The sequence below is a fragment of the Channa argus genome, chromosome 15 (assembly GCF_033026475.1).
Source record: "Channa argus isolate prfri chromosome 15, Channa argus male v1.0, whole genome shotgun sequence".
In the NCBI taxonomy this organism is placed as follows: Eukaryota; Metazoa; Chordata; class Actinopteri; order Anabantiformes; family Channidae; genus Channa; species Channa argus.
Window position 1 is genome coordinate 7,111,949 of NC_090211.1, and position 21,883 is coordinate 7,133,831.

General features: G+C 38.1%; 3 protein-coding genes across 15 annotated transcripts; 1 reads left to right on the forward strand and 2 right to left on the reverse strand.

Annotated features, from left to right (window-relative positions):
- Positions 1 to 102: 102 nt before the first annotated feature.
- On the reverse strand, positions 103 to 7,623 carry ddx42 (DEAD (Asp-Glu-Ala-Asp) box helicase 42). Of its 2 annotated transcripts, XM_067478023.1 has the most exons (18): positions 7,508 to 7,623; positions 6,607 to 6,825; positions 6,292 to 6,442; positions 6,131 to 6,192; positions 5,694 to 5,730; positions 5,156 to 5,308; positions 4,927 to 5,031; positions 4,608 to 4,727; positions 4,342 to 4,518; positions 4,096 to 4,224; positions 3,887 to 3,986; positions 3,741 to 3,788; positions 3,551 to 3,648; positions 3,038 to 3,314; positions 2,587 to 2,813; positions 2,377 to 2,487; positions 2,108 to 2,218; positions 103 to 1,418 (listed from the first exon to the last, which is right to left on the reverse strand). In XM_067478023.1, exons 2-18 carry the CDS (start codon positions 6,816 to 6,818, stop codon positions 822 to 824), a joined length of 2,715 nt encoding a protein of 904 aa, XP_067334124.1. In that variant the 5' UTR covers positions 6,819 to 6,825; positions 7,508 to 7,623; the 3' UTR covers positions 103 to 821. The 2 variants fall into 2 exon arrangements, with proteins under 2 accessions (XP_067334124.1, XP_067334125.1); XM_067478024.1 differs by lacking the exons at positions 5,694 to 5,730; positions 6,607 to 6,825; positions 7,508 to 7,623 and having other exon boundaries at positions 6,292 to 6,359.
- On the forward strand, positions 7,612 to 16,590 carry strada (STE20 related adaptor alpha). Of its 12 annotated transcripts, none has more exons than XM_067478026.1 (14): positions 7,612 to 7,751; positions 8,558 to 8,621; positions 9,035 to 9,092; positions 11,363 to 11,391; positions 12,835 to 12,937; positions 13,306 to 13,427; positions 13,655 to 13,763; positions 13,894 to 14,017; positions 14,272 to 14,443; positions 14,616 to 14,720; positions 14,983 to 15,236; positions 15,331 to 15,373; positions 15,451 to 15,489; positions 15,625 to 16,590. In XM_067478026.1, the coding sequence occupies exons 2-14, from the start codon at positions 8,610 to 8,612 to the stop codon at positions 15,778 to 15,780; spliced, it is 1,326 nt and encodes a 441-aa protein (XP_067334127.1). In that variant the 5' UTR covers positions 7,612 to 7,751; positions 8,558 to 8,609; the 3' UTR covers positions 15,781 to 16,590. The 12 variants fall into 12 exon arrangements, with proteins under 12 accessions (XP_067334127.1, XP_067334131.1, XP_067334128.1 ...); XM_067478030.1 differs by having other exon boundaries at positions 15,451 to 15,521; positions 15,625 to 15,766; XM_067478027.1 differs by lacking the exon at positions 15,451 to 15,489.
- Positions 16,591 to 16,609: 19 nt separating this feature from the next.
- Positions 16,610 to 18,907, reverse strand: rnf113a (ring finger protein 113A). The gene is made up of 10 exons (XM_067478039.1): positions 18,761 to 18,907; positions 18,290 to 18,369; positions 18,093 to 18,191; positions 17,823 to 17,930; positions 17,611 to 17,720; positions 17,388 to 17,494; positions 17,204 to 17,293; positions 17,036 to 17,129; positions 16,850 to 16,956; positions 16,610 to 16,757 (listed from the first exon to the last, which is right to left on the reverse strand). The coding sequence occupies exons 1-10, from the start codon at positions 18,864 to 18,866 to the stop codon at positions 16,690 to 16,692; spliced, it is 969 nt and encodes a 322-aa protein (XP_067334140.1). The 5' UTR covers positions 18,867 to 18,907; the 3' UTR covers positions 16,610 to 16,689.
- Positions 18,908 to 21,883: the final 2,976 nt, after the last annotated feature.

Consider the following 21,883-nt stretch of genomic DNA (forward strand, 5'->3'; position numbering starts at 1 on the left):
AGTTGCATTTCTGCCTCACGAATTGCCCATAGAAGTAAAAAAAAAAATTCATTGGCAAAAGATAAATGGCAACAAAACTCAAATATGATAGAAAACACAAAATAACTGCAGGAGTATTTTTAATCAAAAGTCACATTTTACATTTCTCAGTGCACACATGGATTTTCTCTCATACAAACAAATGCAACTTCCTGAAAAACATTTCAAAAGCATATAGACTAAATGCCAAAGGCACATCACTAAAACTTAATTTCAAGACACAAAAAGAGCTACATGTATCCATATGTATGATTTTGTACTAGTGTGACTGTGAATCACCACAGTGTATCTTCCAAAACTAAACAGATCCAACAATTAGCTTTGCAGATTAAAAAAGTGAACACACAAAGTCACTTTCAAATATCCCTTGAAAAAAAAGTTTGCAAGCACAAAAGCATCTTAGGAGCTCAGTGAGACGAAACAAGTCACAACACACCCTAACTTGAATTGTTGACTGACAGCAGGATTCATTACAGCTCTATTGAATGATCCTATTGACCTACAATAACAGTCTTAATGGTGTATATACAGTGGCTGTCTCTAAGTTTCTTGTGTTGATCTGTCTAACAACCTCTGGTGAATGCTGATCATATCACAAGTTCCTAAAAACCTGATTGTAGCATTGGTATGCTTCCCATATTTTAGAGTCACAACATCACCCTTTATATCCTGCTTATGTCGGTCTCTGATATGCTCTGCTACCTACCTACACAACAGACAAGCTTGTCGTTGAGCAGATGGTTGCACAAATAATTACAATAATGTATTTACGTACTTGGTGTTTAGTTGTCCCACCTGCTCTTTCTACGTTTTGGTGGTTCAGGGACTGCAAAGCTATCATCTTCTCTGTCCCTCCCCTCCCCACTCCCTCTGTCTCCCCCATCTCTGTCACTTCTCCGATCTTCTCTGTCCCTTCTGCTTCCGTCTCCATTACGACTGTCACTGTGACGGCTGCTGCTATAGCGATCCCGGTCCCCATAGCGATCACGATCCCTGTCTCCGTGGCGATCTCGGTCTGCATAACGGTCATCGCTGTTGTGCCGATCACTTCTATCGCTATGGCGGTGGTAACTGTCACCATGGCTTCCCCGTTCCTCTCCGTATCTATCCCGCGAGCTGTCCCTCGGTGAAGGAGGTACAGGTGGAGGGTAGCTTTGCTGCAAACTGGTTTGACTCGGGAGCACTGAGCTCAAGGAACCAGCGCTAGTGAAGCCCGACATTGAGGAAGTAGCAATGTGGAACCTTTCCAATCCATTAGCAGCCTCTGTCGGAATCGAACTCAGGCTGCCAGCACTGGTCCAGCCCGAGGAGCTGTTAGACTTAGTGCTAAGCTTTGGAGGGCCACTGGATGCAGCCACAAAGTGGCTCTTATACTGAGCCTAGAAGATGAGGGAACATTGAGAAGAAGGATGTCAAATAAATCTGGAAATTAAGTTTTATTTCTTCCCCATAATAGAAAAATGACCAAAGCATATCTGCATGGTGGGATACAAGACTGTTCACTATGTCATTCTTATATTTATTTCTTTAATTTATTGTAAATGTTCTTTTTTTAAATGTGCTAAAACAAATAAAAAAACCAAGATATCAGAATTGTGAAGCTCTTGAGTTGAAGAAAATACATCGAAAATTGACTTTGAAAATCAGCCTGAAGTAGACTTTTAAACACAACAGGTGACATACACGTTCTAAATGTATTTATTTTTTGTCCTTTCGGCTTATCCCGTGAGTTCAGGGTCGCCACAGCAGATCATCATCCGCATGTTGATTTGGCACAGTTTTTACACCGGATGCCCTTCCTGACACAACCCTCCCCAATTTCCACCGGGCTTGGACCGCCACTGAACAGCTGGGGAGGGGAATGGGCTGTAAGGGGTTCAGTGTCTTGCCCAGGGACACTTTGACATGGACAACTGCCTTTACCAACTCAGCTACAGCCGCCCCTGACATACATGTTCTAAATATTTTATATAAATAAATCACCAGTAGGAAAGAAACCAGTATGAAAGAAAAAGTAAACTTATAAAACAACTGCAAAATAAGCTTAGTGGAAAAGAGAGAATTCTACCTGGAAGGCTTGTTTCATCGCAGACATGCGATCTCCCATGGCCCCAGTGGTTGGTTTAGTGTAGCCCTCATAGCTACTAGAGGAAGACAAAAAGCCACTGCTGCTGCGCTCCTGCAAAACAACATGGCGGTACTCATGTCTGTATCACCCTGATTCTCCTCATTTCAGAAAAAACGGAATGTTTATGAATAATTGTTGAGCTCATTTGTTGTTTTACATTTTATAGTAATTGATATGATAGATTTATAGTCTAGTAATCAGCAACTCACGGAACTGTCGGCCCCTAGCCCCGGTCTCTCTCTGTAACCAAGACCACCCCCTCCAATATTGAGCTTCTTTCCTTTACCACTCTTAAATCTGGATTTCCTAAACCACGGACTCTGGAAAAAACAGAACAAAGTTAAAAACATTCCATCCCAAAGTTACAATATACCTGACCTGATACCTAATTATGATCTTTTGACTTAACCCTAGCTTACCTGCATGGCTAAATCCATCAGTTCTTTGGAAACGGCTTGGTTTGCTCCTTCCAAGTTTCTCACAAGATCACCAGCAAATGTGGTGTCTTTGTTGGTAAGTAGAGTGTAAGCTACACCTTTCTCTCCCGCACGACCAGTTCGACCAATCCTGTGTGTGTGCGTGTCAATGTCTCGTGCCACGTCGTAATTCACTACTGTGCGAATGGATGGAATGTCCAGACCCCGAGCTGTGAAGTAATAAAAACAGGAAAATGTTAAAAGATGGTAAGTTATAAGGTGATACTGCAATGTTGTCACGCAGCTTTTAAAATGTAGTAGAAATACCAAACAGCAACCTTATGACTTAGGACAGAAATACATTACATTGGAAAACCAAAGGAATAAGGATGGAAAAAAATGGAAGGCAGAAAACCTTTTTCACCTCCATCACCACTTTCTTTTGTGTACTTACCAGCTACATCAGTAGCCACCAGGACTGGTAAATTCTTCTTTTTAAAGTCACTGATGACCTTGTTCCTTTCACTCTGGTCCATGTCCCCATGCAAGAGGCCCAGACTGTATCCTTCCTGCATCAGGTTAGTAGCCAGTTCCTCACAATTGGCCTTCTTAGTGACAAAGATGAGGACTGAGCCTGAAGAAGTAAACTCGACCAGCCGCCGCGTTAGCCAGCCCCATTTATCCGTCCCGCTGGTCAGCATCTCCACCACCTGGGTCACATCCTCATTGGCCTGGTCAGTGGGGAGAGCACAGCATTTTCACAGTAGATTTTAGTGACACGCTAAATGCCAAGCAGGAGGCTCTTGACAAAATCATCTGTACTTTGCAAATTCTTAGTTTCAACAAAAAAATTAATACATCTTTTACATATAAACAAATACACATTTAGCCAATGAAATAAAAAAAAAAAAAAAAAAAAAAAGGTCTCTTGGAGTAGTGTTGGCAGATAAAGTGCATTGCAACACACCTCTCCAATGTCTCCCTGCACCACTCGGATAGGATCTACTAAAATGTCTCTGGCCAGCCTCTCTATCTTCTTTCGGAAAGTAGCACTGAAGAGAAGAGCTGTGAGCGAAATCATATTAAGACATGTAAACATGTTCTGTAGTCTTACTCTTTACATTTCAAAATAGTAAAATATGAGGAAAATCACTTACTTTGTCTGTCTGGGCGGACATGGCTAGCAATCGATCTAACCTGATATTCTAGAAATAAACATAAATTAAATATTCAAACACACTAAGAAAAATATACAGTACAAAAAATAGTTGGTTTTTTTACATCACTGTGAAAGCCTACCCACCAAAGCCCATATCGAACATCCGGTCTGCCTCATCAAATACCAGGTACGTAACTCTCTGCAAGGATGTGGCCTTTTTCTTAACATGGTCAATCAGTCGACCCTTTGCAAACACAAACAGTAAATTTCACATCTGCTGCTGCAGTCGGGTGTAAATTTTCTTCATATGAAACAAAGTTAAAAGACAGAAGGCAGTCATTTTTTCCTCTTACTGGAGTGCACACTACGATCTCTGCTCCCTCCTGCAGAGCTTTGGCCTGTTCCCACATGCTGCCACCTCCATAAACCGCCACAGAACGCAGTGAGTAGGCTTTCCCAAAACGCTTGCATTCTGCATGAATCTAGGAAACATTTAAATTGACACACATACTACAGCAAATATTGACTACATCACATTTATAAGTGACATAGACAATGATGTACCATTATATCTTTGTTAGTCACCTCTCCCTTCTTACCTGCTGACAAAGCTCTCTGGTGGGACACACAATAACTGCTATGGGTCCCTCTCCAGGAGCCAGCTCTTTTTGGTCCATTATATGAATTAGCATGGGCCAGATAAAAGCTGCAGTTTTGCCACTGCCAGTTTTTGCAATACCAATCATGTCACGCCCGGATAGAGCTATAGGTACACCCTATTGGCCAGATTGAGAACAAAGATTGCTTATTAAATAATTCAAAAGCATTTAACATATGTAAACCTTAAGAAAAACTTGCACTACACCTGGCACTGAATTGGGGTAGGCTGAGTGTACTCAGATTTGCGAATCTGATGCATTAGCTGCTCATCAAAGCTGAAGTGGGCAAAGCTGGTACAAGGTTTCGGGGGAGCAGCACCCGACACCTGAGGGAAAAAAGGTCGGAGAAGGAAGAGGCAGACATCAAAAAACACTGAGAAAATGTCTGCACACACTACTGCATAAAATTGCTAAAACAAAAATGGGGCCAAAACAAAAATAGCAGAATATAGTACCAACTTAAATGACGTGTACAATGTTAGATATTTAATGTTAATATAGAGTTTGCATTAATATCAGACTTACCCTCAAGTTCAATTTCTGTCTTAACTCTATCACTTGGGTCCCAGTCAAGTTGCTGAGCTCCTCATGCTCATTGTAGAAGTTTTTCTCAAAGGGTGGGTAATCAATCTGTAGAGGAAAAAAGGCAAACAGATTAACAAACAAAACATTAAATATTACATTACCAAAAAGAAATTTGATCTGTAGTTAAGACAAAACTGTTGTCTGTGCTCATTGAGTTTAAGAACTGTACCTCAGAGTGGTCAATGGGTGGAAGTGGCAAGATGATTTTCTTGGTGGTAGATGCAATTGGGTTACCATCACTGTCATAATCAATGTTCTCCTCCTCTTCTTCTTGGGTCAACCCAGCTGTGGGATTCTCTGCCATGTAGCGGAAGTAGGCTTCCTGCAGAGAGCACAGCATTTTATGTGAAAAACTAAGCCAGGTTGCTGATTATCACATCATCCAGGCACCAGTAACAAAAACACCTGTAGAGACATTCAGCTTCCTAAGAGAAAGATTAATTACTGTTAACAATCTGATACCAACTTGTCTGTTATTTGAGGACATAAACAATTAAATGTGACCTGTTCACAATATCAAAAGATCAAAAATAATATACAGAAGAAAATCAGCTTCATCAAAATTATGCTAAATGCAACCTGCATAGTGAGATATGATGGGAAAACAAGGGGCTTTATACAATTAGAGAGAGTAGAGAAAATATTTGGTTTGGAGACCTCTCTTATCAGCAATGTAATGGATTAAGAACTCTGGAGGGCTCACTCACTTGTTCATCTTCTTCTTCAATGTCATCACGAATACCCCTGAAATGACAAGCGGAGAAAAAAAACTTCCCTGCGGCTCGTTCATAAACCCAAGACAGCCCACAAACATCATACTTTGACTAAGGTCACTTTTCTTGCCTAGTTATATCTATTAAGCCACCATAAAATGCTGTACATATAATGCCAATATAATTGGAGAAACTTAATATAATTTCTGCATAAAGCCAAACTCTGATTAGTAGAATACAAAGTTTTAGCAAGCAAACAGTATAGGCTCAGTGGCTTTATAATTTCACTCATAAATTTTTACATTTAATTACGAGGAATCCCTTTTTTCCTTACTGGTCAGATATTAATTTAAGCACCTACTAAAAGGACCTTAGAACCAACTACAAATAAGTAAGCAAACAAAAAAAAAAAATTGTCATATAAGTCTTACTTGTCTGACTTTTTCTCCTTTTCCTTTTCCTCTAGTTTCTTCATGTCTTTAGCTGCTTGATTCTAGAGTATAAAAAACAAGTTTTGTTAACAGTGATTAAACAATAATGATTTGGAAATATATATTCTACTGTGACTCCACCTATGCCATTCTTTCCTCACCTCAACCTCTGCCATAAAAGCATCTAATGGGTCATCTTCACTGTCTGACCCACCACCTGACTGCATCTGTTGACGTGTAGGGGAGTTCTCTGCTGGAATGTATGGCAGATCAATATTGTTGCTGCATTCCTCTTCATCATCTTCAAAATACCTTTTGGAAAATGACACAGATGGAGTTTTATATACAGTTATTAATTCAATAGCACAAATCACATTACAAATAAGGAATTTTCTATGGGTTGGACTGGACAATTTTGTAAATGACTTTACAGAATGTGTCAAATAAATACAAATTAATTACAAATTAATACTCACGCATTCTCTTCATCAAAATTAGCTCTTTTTGTCCCTATTTTGTAAAATGATGGGAGCTGCTGACTATTCCCATAGCCCCCACTTGGTCCTGTGGCACCAAATGATGTGTGAGGCTTCTGAGCAAGGCTGGGTTCTTCTTTTCTCCCTCCAAGAGCAAATCCTCCAAACCCAAACCCTCGCTTCACACCCGGTCCACCCTTGTTCCAGTTCATGGCTATGCTGTAAAAACAAAAGTGAAAACAAGCCCTTAAACTTAAACTCAATCACTCTATTATCACCCTAAACTTTATTTTTTAAATATGGCTTTTGTTTGTCTGCTAAGGTTCTGTATTTAATGCACTTCCAATAAAATGTCACTGCAATGGTTATTTATCTGACATGCTGCGCAAGGCGAATGTTGCTAACAATTCTGCAAACACTACCATTAAGGTTGATGGAGGCATGCATGTTTGCAAGAGAGCAACACCGCCTATATCATAAATAAATGAGGTTCTTTACCCGGGAACTGTCTGAAACACCGACGTAACAGCGTTGACCTGGTTACTGTTAAAGCAATTAACTATGCCTAAATCCAGACAATGCACGATTATCATTCAGCTGTTGCCTTAGAGCAATTACTTTGTGTTACTTGAATTAACAATAAAATACTAATACTACTATGTATACTATTATGTACCGTTAGCATTGTCGTTAAGCAAACTTTACGCTAAATATATAACGTTACAACGAGAACGTTAGCACAAGGCCGCAAAATAAGGCCCAGATCGGAGAGTGCGAAACTATTTGCCACGAATGTGGCTTAGCTGGGCTGAATTTTACAACGTCGTAAAGTAATCGAAAACATTTTCTGTTGACTGAATTTATCAATTATTTGTGACAGTGGCTAAAAACGCATATTTACCTGTTTCTGAAGCTAAGCGCCTCTGTGTTGTCACCGCAGATGAGGTGATGCAAACGTCATCAGAGCGCGCGAATATTGTGTGGGCGTGTCGTGGTTGTTGTGCGACACGACGTTCAACCAACAAAGCGTTGTGTGAAGCGCTATTAAGACATCCTACTGGGGAGGATGACTCGCTAAATGGGTTTACCTGAAACATAGGATAAGACTTCTACCGGGGAATTACTGTTTGTTAAACATTATATAGGTAAGTTAAAATAAGTATTTAGCTCCTTTAACAAGCGGTAATTTATAGATGTTAGCCTGCGCACTTCTTCATGGCAACATTAGCGAACCATTAGCAAGAACTGATCACTGCTTGTGACGAATATATTTGTTCAAAGAAAAGTATATTTGTTGATTTATTTATTAGAGTATCCAAACTAAGTCAAAACATCACTGTTTGCATAATAACCGTGCGTATACAAGCGTAATGGTGATACATTTTAACATCAACACGAGCATGAATTAGTATGTTATAATTTGAGCAATAAGAAACGTAAATGTCGTCTGGCTTCGCAGTTTAGGGTTTTAAAATCACGTCAATAAGGTGCAACTTAAATGCATAACAGGTAGGGAGAGGTCTATTAAATCTTTAATTAATTCCCTTTAACCTTTATGTTCTTCATACATTAACTTTTTTGTTTCCTGTCATATGATACCTATGTGTAGTAGATAAAGTTGATTAAGAGCGTGTTATACCTACTAGTCACTTTTTTATTGTTTTTTTGTATTTTAACAAGACATTGCAGTTATAATTACATTCATTGTTTAGGTATTATATAATATATGGAACACAGAAGGACATATTACAACACATGCCAAGTGGAAAATACTAATGTAAACAGAATTATAGACTATTGTGCCATAGTATTAGAAACTAAATCAAACCTGCAAACCAAAGCCAGAGGCATAGAAAGTACATACAGTTGATCAAATATATAAACTACTCTGGCACAGCAGGAGGGCAAGAACAAATAGATTCCTCACAGGGTTTTTCACTTATCTTCACAGATATTCCCTGGATGTGTTTTCAGCATTATATGTAACACATTCAAGAGGATCCATGTCTTTTCTTGTAAGTGTTTGCCAAGTACTTCCTATTTTAGATAAAGAACCAGTTTCCAGTTGATTAAATCTAGCCATAGGCATATAAAGTGTTGAAAGTTTTCAAGTTTTGATTTCTATTAATTTATGTTTGTTCTGGGTGAAGGTTAAATCCCAATTATGATTACTTTCACTGCAAGCAGACATACATCAATATTATTATGAAATTAAAAGAATCTACCGTTTCATTTAGACTGTTCTTAAAGAAAGTCTTGACATTGCTCTTCTTTCTTTTAAAAGACACCATTTATAGTTAAATTACAGCACAAACCATCTTTATTCAGCATCTTTAAACACATTTATGCTTCTGTAAAATCTTTCCTTATTTTTGCTTGCATTTTCTCTCTTTTTTTCCATGTCTGTTATTAACCCTGTGTTTGTCAGCGTTGGGTGTCTGAGAAATTGAGTGTGGAGAGTCTGCGGGATTTGGAGTTATTTGGAGGTGAGGTTCATGGCAAAACAACTTCAAACAAAAAGGTTCACTATTCCCAAGCAACTGCCTACACACTAGGGCCTTCATCAGCACAAACTACATTCAGTGCTAGATGAGGCATTGCTCCAAGTGAGTTGTTGCTTTGCTGCTTCTCAGACATTATACTTCTATCACAGTTATTAAAGATTTCCCTACAGTCCTCTTTTGCTTGTCTTGAGTGCTGAGTCTGTACCATTATTTTTAAAGCTTCTTGTGATTTTTGTTAGTCTGATGTTTTTATCTTGTGTGTAAAATACTGTGCACTTGTTTTTGGCTGTCAGGTATTTTTATTTGCCATTAGACCTAAATTTGACTTTATCTCATATGTTGTCTCCAAACACCTTTGCTATACCGGGAAATTAAATGTGACATACCAGTTAGGTTTTAGCCAGTGTGTGCTAGTTTTGCTGTCGGACTAATGCTGTGAAAATCTTGCACATCAGTGGTAATTACAGATAACATGGTTTGCAGAATAGTACCAACTAGCAGACCTAAATGAGTCCAAATTAATCACATACATATACAGTTATAATTGGTATATAAAGTAAGCCATACAGGAACCCAACAAAAAATGCAATTAAGTTCATTTAACCATTTTATTTTCAAGAAGGCAGGCTTGTGCTCAATTCTTTTGTTAAGTAACTTATATATATATGGACCTACTCAAACAAATATAATGAAAGATCGGCTTTGTTTGGTGGCTAATAGTGATTTTTGCAGGTTTTGAAGTGTTTTTGCAGGTTCAGAGGTTTTGAATTCTGCATGTGCTACTATGGTATCATGAATTAAAGGTCAGATATGAAATGGTGGTAATTTAGTGGACGGTTCAAGAAACATTCATAGTTTTATCAGCTGGCTGCATGATCCACAGTTTCAGTTAATCACACCAGAGTTTGATATGCTTATGTTTTACTCTCCATTTTTATCTCACTTCAGCCCAACATACGTGTTTACAGTTTATACATTACTTACATGATTATGTCGTAAAATCATGCAAAGCAAGTGTGTTAACAAGTAATGACTGAGAGAGAGTTTACGGAGAGTTTACTGAGCTGCTCTTTTTATCCTAGTAATATTTTTGTTGTTAACTGCAATCAACTATTACATGTTGAATGTTGATTTTTGTACCATTATTGACTTTGTCCTGCTTGGCATTTACAAATATTCTGTTTTGAACCACCTACATTCCAGTCCTATATCTGTCAAGTCCCATAAACGGCTCTCCCATAGTTAAAAAGTAAGCATAAATCGTTAATCATGGACAAGGCCAAGCAAGCAAAGTTAAGAGAAAAAATTCTCAAGGCCTGAAAGGCTGGGCTGGAACATTAGAACTACTTTCCATGGATTTCTTCCCCAAAGTCAGAAATTACAAGTTTGCATTATGAGTAATGGCAGTGTTTTTACTTATTATTTACTTACTGATATTTCCAGCAGTTACATTAAGGCCCTAATAAAAAAACTAAATGTTTTTTAGTTTTAAGCAATGTACGTTACTGTCTCTGCACAAGACACTGAACCCCCAACAGTCTGTAGTTTGAGTTATGAATTATAGATAGCTACAGATGAATTGTGAGGTCTCTCTTGGTGACCTGGCGTTAAAAGACAGAATGTTTGTAAATGTGTTTCAGTAGTTTACGTATCTTTTGTGGGCGTAGGGTTTCTCCTTATTAAAAAAGCCATTTAATGGTTGGCACTTTATTGAGGTTTTTGGCTATTTTGGAAAAGTTCTGAGGTGGATAAGTGATGTGTCTCCAAGCCTCATTTTTTAATTCTAAGTGTCACATGTTTGTTTAAATGTATGATATCTGATTTGGTTTTATGATCTTCCCATTGCTTTGCACATTATCAGGAAAGAAGCTGTAGGGTTTAGATAAATTGTTTTCATTTTGTTGTTTGCTTTGGGATAAAGTAATATTTTCACTTTCATGCAGACATAAGCACATTTGCAGTTTGGGTGAGAATGTAATTTTTGTAGTTGCGGTACAGTTTCATATAATTTGTATTCATATAAACTGTACTGGTAAGGTGCATAACCTGAAAGACAAAGCTGCTGGTTCAGACAAATGCTGTTAGTGATAGGGAAACAAAGACTGGTCATCTGTGACATTCTCCAGCAAGCAGCAAACCCTCACCACCACATGCTGCACTTCTGAGTTCAAGGGCTACTTTAAACACAGAACCTTCTCTTGTTTTGTGTGTGTACATATATCCATGTCATTGATGTGGTTTTTCTACCCCAGAGCAAGCTCAGGGACTCTCTCACAGGAAAGTAAGTGTGGTACTCCTGTCACTGCATCATCATCTCTCATTTGCCTTTTGTGTGTGTGCGTGCATGCATGTATGTGCGCACAAATTTAAATAGCGGAATCCACAACCCCTTCACCCCAAGGCTTTGCACAGTTATGTATGCATGAGTGTCCAGTTCATGGTTCATGACACAAGCTGTACACGCTTGTAGCTTAGGACATCTCACCTCACTCACCAGGGGTTCTGTTGCTAAAAAAGTGTTCTGTGATGTTTTATTTTTCTCTAAAAAGGAATAAAAATCTTTTCCTATAGCCTAACTAAATGTTCCTGTCTTGTTTTCACATGTTGTCAGCATAACATGTTGTTCTCTGGGTAACAGCTCAGTCTTAGATTTTGGTGTCTTTTGTCGTCCCTTTAAATGCATTGACTGTTTTGTTTAGTTTGACATTTTATGTCACGATGACAACCTGTTGTTGAGTTAGTGGTGCACTGATACAGTGTCACACTTTGATGTCAGCCACTGTGTGTGCCTGTGTGCTGCAGATGGATGGAGTTCCATGTGTGCTTTTGCAATGCATGGCAACCCCTTGCGAATCGGATTACAGTAGCAGTTTGTACAGTAACCCATGTGATCAGATCAGCATTTGTAGATGTTAGTTTAACCAGTGGCTGCCATAGCATGCTTGACTTTGCTGTCATGGCGGTTTTAATGTTAAGTATCCGAAGTTTAATTATGACAGAAGGCACTCGTTTACTCATCCACACAAAGCAACTTATATTTACAGAGTTGTGTGTCTCATCTTGATCTTGAAGTCATATTTGGCTCGTAGGTACATGCACAAAGAAGGGCACTATTCTAATTTTGAATGTGCATCTTCATTCTGGTCACCATGGAAACAATCCAAATATTCATACAGCGTGCCTTCATTTGCCTCCACAGCTTGCTTCTGCAATCTGTCCATTTCCATCATTTCAATGGTGATAAATTGATGGAATTCAGGAGTCCTCACTGCTATAAGTATTAACGCTTCACCACATGTTTGTAATGCACAAGTTTGAAAAACTGCTTACTAAAGCCAGGAAATGTTTAGGCCACACATTGTAGTTTTGTATTTGAGATATATTGTATCTGCACATTAATGTAAAAACTACCTTTTTTTTTTTTTTTTTTTTTTTTTTTACAAATACGGATTTATTATATTTTAGGCCATAAACACAAAAACAGCACAGCTTGGTAGTGAGTAGATTTTGGCATATATTTTACTGGTGATGGTTTGAGTGCCACTATGTGTTACAACTGTCTTCTCATTCCTGTCTTTTTTTCTGTAGCTAGTGAGACAGGTCATGCTAACACACCTTGATAACACAGTTCAGTTCATCTGGTAGTCACTCACAAGCCCTTTGGCTTTGTGGACTCGATGTCTCAACCGATCTTGATTTTGCTTTGTTTCTTCTCTGCCTTCAGGCCCATGAGGACAGTCAGGAGAGTCTGACCTCTCTCCCACGTTGGGACACCATGGGCAGCTTCCTTCCTGACAGCAGCTCATATGAGCTTCTTGCTATTATTGGTAAGTTAAAAGCAAAGACACACATGCACTTGTCTGTTTGAGCTGATTTCAAAATAGACTTTTGTATTAACAATAAGTTTTCAGAAACAAAAAGCTAAAATACAAATACAGATTCAAGTACAAAATACAACCTCTTTTGACATGTTGGGGCACTTTTATGAACAGATTTGTTCTTATATCTATTACTGGGGGTCGGGGTTAAATTCACAGCATTATGTTAAAATTTAAAAGCTAATTCTTCAGTCTGCCTTTTGATTTGAATTGTATACACATGGAAAAAATGTCCCTCTTCAGTGTATTGTAGTCTTTGGACAGCAGTTTAACAGTGACATGAATATATTTCTAATGAATCCACATCTGTGTTTTAGGTCGGGGCCTTGACGACTTGATGATTGTTAATCTGGCACGATACAGACCCACTGGGGACCACGTAACTATTCGACGGATTGACTTGGAGTCATGCACTAATGATATGGTCGCCTACCTGCAGGTCTACATCATTCAGCCATCTTCCCTTGATCCCATAACTTGGCATGACTCAGCTTTCAAAATGCTTCTTCTTTAATCACAGTTCTTTAATCTCGCCTATGTTTTGAACACCTGCACTTTCTGAACTCTTTACTGTCCTATACCTAATTAGATCCAGAATCATCTATTTTTCTCTGCTTGTCATCTTGACATAAGGAAATGTAATTTTCTTTACCTTCCGCCTTTCAGGGTGAACTCCATGTGTCAAAGTTGTTTCACCATCCCAGTATTTTGCCCTACAAAAGTGTTTTTATAGCTGAAAATGAGCTTTGGGTCATCACACCCTTCATGGCCTATGGTAAGGAATGGACTTTAAACTGATACATCCGTATATAATGCCCAAAGCATGTTGAAATACAGTAATATTTTAAAGAAACCAATGTTACAGGAGCTTTCTCACAATGAATATCTGTTTGATAATTTTTCAGGCTCAGCCAGAGATCTAATCTGCACACATTTCACTGATGGAATGGGTGAACTGACCATCGCATACATTTTGCTAGGCATGCTCAAAGCCCTTGAATACATCCACCACATGGGATATGTCCACAGGTAAGGCAAATGTCTACATTGGCTTTGATTTTTCAGAGCATTTCAGGGTTACATAATTTCATTTTCGTTGCCAAACAACACAACAACATATTTGGTAACTATTTGAGAAATATTAGGTGTTTCTCTTGCAACTATCTGATACTGAGGGTGGATATACAGTGTGACACTAGTGCTTATGCTTGGATTTAATACACTGACCGTTTTATTAGATCAACAGGATCTTCATTGTTTTAACTGTGTCTGGTTGTGTGTAGGAGTGTGAAGGCCAGCCACGTGTTGATCTCAGCAGATGGACAGGTCTGCATGTCAGGTCTGCGAAGCATCTTCAGTCTAATCCGTCATGGTCAGAGGGCCAAAATGGTCCATGACTTTCCCCAGTACAGTGTTAAGGTGTTGCCTTGGCTGAGCCCTGAGGTGTTGCAACAGGTACAGTATTACACAATAATGAGTTAATACTGTCTCCGCCTCAAGTGAAGTTGTTTTAGAAATGCAGTTCTGACACTGACAAAATAAACATTATTTACTAGTAAATTACAAATGATGAAAAATTGAGATATTGGCAGGGCAGGTCATTTTATATTTCTATTGTTTTTCTCAGAACTTGCAGGGCTATGATTCTCGATCAGATATCTACAGCCTTGGCATCACAGCCTGTGAACTGGCAAACGGACATGTGCCCTTCAAAGACATGCCAGCCACACAGGTGATTAGAGATTAATCCCAGCCTGGTCTTCTGCAGCACATCATCCACATTTAGCCTATAATCAAAAATAGATATTTAATGCTAGTCAGTTTAAGAAAATCTTTAATTTTATTTGCACCTACTTATGTGCAAGAAATTATTAACAGGTAGAAATCAGTTAGAAAAATTGTATATTAATGAAAGGGCCCATGTTCAATGACCTGTCCACCTAAATCCATCAGATGACCATCCAACACGTCCTATTTTCTTCACTTCACTTCAGATGCTGCTGGAGAAGCTAAATGGGACGGTGCCGTGTTTGTTGGACACCACTACTATCCCACCAGAGGAACTGTCCATGAAACCGTCCCGCTCTGGTGCTGACTCTGGGATCTGTGAGGGTCCAGGAGCAGGAGGGGTCAGACACTCAAATGGAGAGCCTTCCTCCTCCTCATCTGGACACCCTTACAACCGCACATTCTCCCCACACTTTCATGCCTTTGTTGAGCTGTGTCTACAGCGAGACCCAGAAAAAAGGTTTGTGTTTCTCTTACTGCAATTACATATTTTAAAAGGCAAAATAAAGTTTATTATTCAACACACTAATGTTTTGTTCTGTGTTTTTCATCAGGCCTTCTGCCACCACACTTATATCTCACCCCTTTTTCAAACAGGTGTGTAAAATAGAGTAAAACAGATATTGTCACTTATTAAGAATTCTTAATGCTGTATTATTTTTTTGTTGCCATAGTTATCCTTGACCTGTGGGACAACAAACTGTCTTTGCCTGGTATAGAAAACAACCATTTGAAAATGCTTCGTGTAATGATGAAATATGAGAAAGAACACATTTTAAATTTTGTGAATTACAATATAGAGAATAAATCGGAAGGATTAAGTTTAACATTGTTCTTCCCATTGTCAGATCAAACGGCGGCCCTCTGAAGCACTGCCAGAGCTGCTTCAACCTGTGACGCCCATAACCAGTTTTGAGAGCTCACAGCCACAGGACTCTCCTTCAGGGCTGGCAAGTCTGGAGTCGGGTCTCAGCTACCTGGAGGTGGATGACTGGGACTTCTGACAGTGAAAGACACTGTTGGAAGAGACTTGTTGGATTCTAATGGGGAAACTCTCTGAACACAGAGTTGTTTTTGTAATGGTTTCATTGTAAATAATACAAATCTTTAACACACAAACAGTAAAAAGAGTTGCTGTTCTGAGACAGTTAAAAGCCAGCAGCCATCTTGCCTCTTTTTTATGTCTATTGCACGCTTTTGTTCTCTAGATATGCACAGACTCTGCACTGCACTGATGGCCTCTCTATTTCACACATCTGCTCAGATTGTACTAAACCAAACACAACAAGACTCCTCTAGTTCTCATACTGATGTAGAGGTGTCAGGAGGGCCAATAGCTTAATCCTTAAGATTAAACACATTAATGGGAAGCTGCTACTGAATATTGAGAGGGGAATCTACCTCTTGTTGAAATGTGGCCAGATGCTTCGGCCCATCTGCTCAGTAAGACCACCTTAAGTGTGCACACAACCGGTTCTGTAAGCTCTCTAACATCACTTGGGTTTTGACTTTATACCAGGGGCCAACTAAATGAATGACGTGTGCATTTTTAGCTGTCTGCCCGTGGTAGTCGTGCCATGCTTTATGCGTTATGCACATAGATCAAGTCTAAAATCTGTTTAGTTCAACTTTAAGACCATAGAAATATCTATTTTCTTGAACTCTGAGCGTTATGCTTCACATGTCAAAAGTGAATGTTACATTGGTGCTTGTTTTGTCTGCATGTATTTGAAAGTGAGGACAATGCAAATTGTTGTATATATCTAACTGGACTTTTAACAATAAATATTGTTCACTTTAATGTTTTAACTTAATGGCAACACAGCAGTGCAATTTTTCTAAAATGTATTTTATTCAAAATTTACACAGACAAACACAGAATAAGGAGAGAGTTGAAAAAGGTTCAGATGCTGCTAATCTTCCTCCTCTGATGGTGGTTGGTCAGTTGCAGCATTATGTTTCTCCATCTTGGCCATCAACTCTGAAATAAGCAGAAAATAAACGTGATTAAATGGAACCATTCGGTTATATTCATCGCATAAGTTTCTTAGATGTTTCAATGTCCATTATTACCTTTAGCAGGGTTGAAGACACCGTTGGTTTGAGTGTTGCACACATAACAGCGCTTAGACTTGCGGTAATGCTGAAGAGCGCAGGTCTCACAAAAATAGTGCCTGCACCTGGAAAATAATTTACTCATTAAAACTGGTGATAAACTAGTACAGCACAACACAAAAAGTAGAAAAAAAACAGGCCTACTTTGTGACAATGGGATTCTTAAAGGACTCCCTGCAGATGAAGCACTTAAAGGGCAAATCCTCTTCATCACTGCTCACCTCATAGTTCTCACCATCTAAACAAAAGCAGTATAGTTCAGGAAATGCAGATGTGGACACAAAAAAGATTAAATCCTCCTCCAGAGCTCACCGTTGGCTCCATATCTGCCCTCTTCCAGCTCCCTCTCAATCTGCCAGCCATGTTTGTAGTCTGATCTGTCATGAAGGAACTTGCAGCTGTCTAAAGGCAGGACAGGAAAAACATGAACACTTAAGAGAACAGTCAGTATGGAAAAAGGTCTGACTTCAAGTTGGTCATTTAACAGATGACCCACCTCCAAAACCACAGAAACCTGTCTCCTTATAGTCTTTGCAAATGTCCGGCTGGTAGTCCCACCTGACTGTGGCTCTCAGATGTTCGGGGGCTCGGATTGGTCCTTTTCTGTAAAAGGTTGAGGAAAATTACACATCAACAATAAGTCAGTATATATTTACATTTGTTACGTTTATCTAAGTGTGGTGGCAAATGCCATGAATATGTTTCTCTTTAGTATTTACCTCACCATGCCAGAGGAGGCATTGCCCATGGTGGTGTCTTTGGGCTTGATGAATTTTTGGTAATTGTTGATGCCACGGTAGATTCTATCATCCTCTTTACCAGTCAACTCCTGTTGAAAAAAACAAACAAAAAATAACCAAAAAGGGATTAATCCAATAACTAGGGAACTACTACTACTATATGATTCCCATATTAGATATTAGATCTCTACCTCTTGGATTTTCTGACTCCTCTCAAAGATGGCCTGAGCATCCTTGTCCCTCTCGGTGTCTAACTGATATGTAGCAGTTGCACCCATGTCTTCTGGTCCCTCTGGTTTCTTTATTTGGACAAGGTTGAAAGAATAGTGGGAGAGTCACTACAGTACATCAAACCATAAAACAAATATTTTGATTCACTTTTAATAACGGGTCCTAAGCAGAAACTGCTTCCAGAAACCTCAACAAATCATGATATGAACAAAAAAAAAATCTCAACTCACTGCTGACCGTGAAGACTTGTAGGATACAGTGATGTTCTTTTTCTCTTTGTCATCCTCACTTTCACTGGAAGATACAGCATCTCTTTCCACTATCTTTGACTGCACATGGATGGAATAAAAGTCAGGCCTACCTGATTATGAGACTTGTTGATGAAATAAAATAAAAACGCATTTTAAAATATTCTAATCAAAAGTACCCTTTGAACCATGGGATTGGATCGAGAGTCTTTCTTTCCTCTTCTGACCACAGAGCTCTGGTCCTCATCGCTGTTGCCATCTAAAAAGATTTTTTAAATAGTACTTTTGATTTAAAAAAAAAAACATAATCCAATACGGGGTGATCGCTTAAATCTTTTATGCAAAATTCTCTATTGATAAACACAGTAGGTTGCCCTAACATGTAACATCCCTCCAAATTCCGAGGGAGCTGAAAAGCAGCACAATTCAGGAAACTGGTTTTAGCTGTGACATAATATTACACAACGTGCCGAGTTTTTGCCCTTAGTAACAAGTTATCAGGTAAATGTAACTAAGTCAGAGATACAAGGACACACACAGACACTTGCTAGTTTGTGTTTCATATTTCAGGAACGTTGAAGCTATGATGTTAACGCTACAGCCACACGGATTTAAACTTCACAAACATTAGCCAAATTAGTTATTCGTACCTTTATCGCTATCGCTTGCTTTTCTCTTACGCCCGGAGAATTTCTTTGTCGATTTTTTGAAGAGAAAAGTGCAAGAGCCCGATTTTGGCTCCTCCGACTCCGCCATCTTGCCACCAGTATGTAAATACCTGGCGCCACCACAGCGCCCCATGGTGTCTCGGAGCGGTTTATTTGGTTCTAGGGCCCAAACTGATTTTACTAAAGTTGTAAAACCCTAAAACATTCTCAAAAATACAGTATGTTACAATGACAATCCAAATGTATTTCTCTTCATTAATAATATTCAGCCATATGCAATATGAAAAAAACTACTTTTTTCAGAACAAATGGATTCTACAGGCAGAAATCATTTTTTAGCAGTTGTGTATATATATATACATGTGTGTATATATATAAAAACTGATTTGTATAACAACTGTATATATATATATATATATATATATATATATATATATATATATATATATATATATATATATATATATATATATATATATATATAGTGGTTATATATATAGTGGTTTTAGTCTGTACGAAATATAATAATTTATTTTTTATGTTTTGGACGTTTTTGGACTACAGTACCATGTGTTAGAGAGCAGTCATTAGTAGTAGATGCCATAAAGTGTCCTCAATACACTATGTTCTCCATAAAGGCCATAAAGAAGTACCGTTTATTGTTGTGTTTTTCTGCCTGTGTGATGATATGACATCTTGCCATTGGTTGTACTGTATAGGTTAAATTTTATGAGTATTTTTAAGTTCCCCCTACTGCAAATAACTTTCCCTTTTTTGCATAAATCAATTTATCACTGAGTTTAGTTTCCTTGTAGTCCTACAGCATGTTTAGAAATAGAAACAGATAATATGCATGATATCTGTTTCTGTGTTGAGACCCAGTTATTTTTATTGGATTGCATGGAAAAATGTGCATATACATAGTAAAAAAAAACTGTAATTTTAATTAGTATACTATTTTTTTGTCCTTGCAGCTTATCCTGTGAGTGAGGTCACCACAGCAGATCATTTTGTCAACATCTTGATTTAGCATATTTTATTTTTTACACCACATGCCTTTCCTGACACAACCCTCCAAAATGTTATACCGGGCTTGGCACCGGCACTGCACGGCTGGGGAGGGGGATGGGCTGTTGGGGGTTCCGTGTCTTGCCCAGGGACACTTCGACACGTGGTCGGAAAGAGCGGGCCCGAACCTCCAACCCTATGGTGGGTAAGCGGCCACTGCCACATAAATCAGTATAAAATAGTTATCATTAAATTAATAATTTTTTTTATTAGAAAAAGAAGAAGAGTGGCAATTTTTCAGTTTTTCTGTGGCAAGAAATATAAATGCCAAGCAATATAAAATTACCTGTAGTTTTTGTTCTTTAACAACAATTATGTTGTTATGAACATTTGTTTTGTGTCTACATACAAGTATTAACTGATCACAAGGCAATCTATATTTCTGTCTCTCTTTTGTTAAACTCTGAAAAAAGGCATCGATGTGGAAATTAAATAATTAACTTCTTCAGTTCTCAGAAGTAAAATAGGCAATAATGAATCTTATTACCACATACTGGAATAAAGCAAAAACTGAAAAGAGATTTAACACCAACTGGGAATTATTTAATCAAGTAGGAAAATTCTACAGGCAATTTGGTGGCAAGTTGGCAAAAAGTTGAAAGGCAGATGAGAAGGATACTCTTTTAAAACTCCCTTTTCTATCTAAACATGCACATTTATCAAAAATATGAATTCCAAAGGCGTCAAAACAAATTAGATGATATCTATAAATTGAAAGCAGAAGGTGCCTTTATTAGATCTCGAAGTAAGTGGATTAAAGGAGAGCAAAAGTCACTGTACAAATGCCTGTACTGACAAACCAAAAGTTAACGATAAGACTGTAGAAACTCCTTGTGCTGAATTTTATGGTGAACTTTATCATTCAAGTTATTGTGATGAATTTGCTTCCTCTACTGGACTCCATTACTCACTAAGTCTTAATGATGATAAAAGATTATTGTGCGATTATTATTTTAATCCTTAGCAAGTTAGTCAAACAACAGGTTGCTTAAAAAAATAATAAATCTCCAGGAAATGATGGCACTACAGCAGAATTCTATGAAGCCTTTGTGCAGGAATTATTTCCCTTTTTGACTGAAGTGTTCAAGGAGAGCATTGAAAATTACTCTCTCCCTTCCTCTGTGATACAAGGTATCATTACTGTGATCCCTAAACCTAAAAAAGATATTCTCTCTATTGATAATTGGCACCCAATAACACTCTCAACAATGACTACAAAATTTTGGCCTTGCTCTTTGCCAACAGTCAAAGATGTTCTAAATTCAATTATCGATGAAACACAATTTGGATTCATGAAGAATCGACATACAGTATTGTAAATAATATTAGGCTTGTATTAGACTTATTGGATTATAGTGATTTCATTGATACTGACAGTTATAATTTATTTCTTGATTTTCATCAGGCATTTGATTCTGTTGAGCATAATTTTATTTTCAAAGCACAAATGTGGATTTGGATGCCTTTTCTCTAAAACAATTAAGTCTTTATACAAAAATAACAACAGTTATATTAAATTAAAATATGGAACTTCCCCATGGTTTAATTCATCTCGTGGCATTAGACAAGAATTCCAAATCTCCTCTCAATCTTGCCTCTCAGTTTCTTACCACATATGGTTCACAGAGTTCTTTGAATAGTATTATGGTGGCAGAAAGACCTTTTATTATCAGTCAGCTGGCTGGTAATAAAATTCCTGTTAAAGTTCGAGTAACCTAGTTAGGATTTCTCAGACTGCAATATAACATGTCCCTCCAACTCTTCCCTAATTATAGATGAAGCTCAAAAGAACCCGAATGTGTGGTTCCAGAGGGATTTGTCATTGAAAGGCAGAATTGTGCTTTCAAATGCTGAAGATCTCTTCAGACATTTGGCAGATGACCCTATACTTTGAAAAAGATTGACAAAATGTTATTGGATTTTGTTTGGAAGAAGAGAAATCAGTATATTAGGAAGTCTGGATTAATGAACAAAGGGTGTGTGGTTCATTTTCAAACATAATTTTACACCACACACTGACTATATCTGGACCAACAG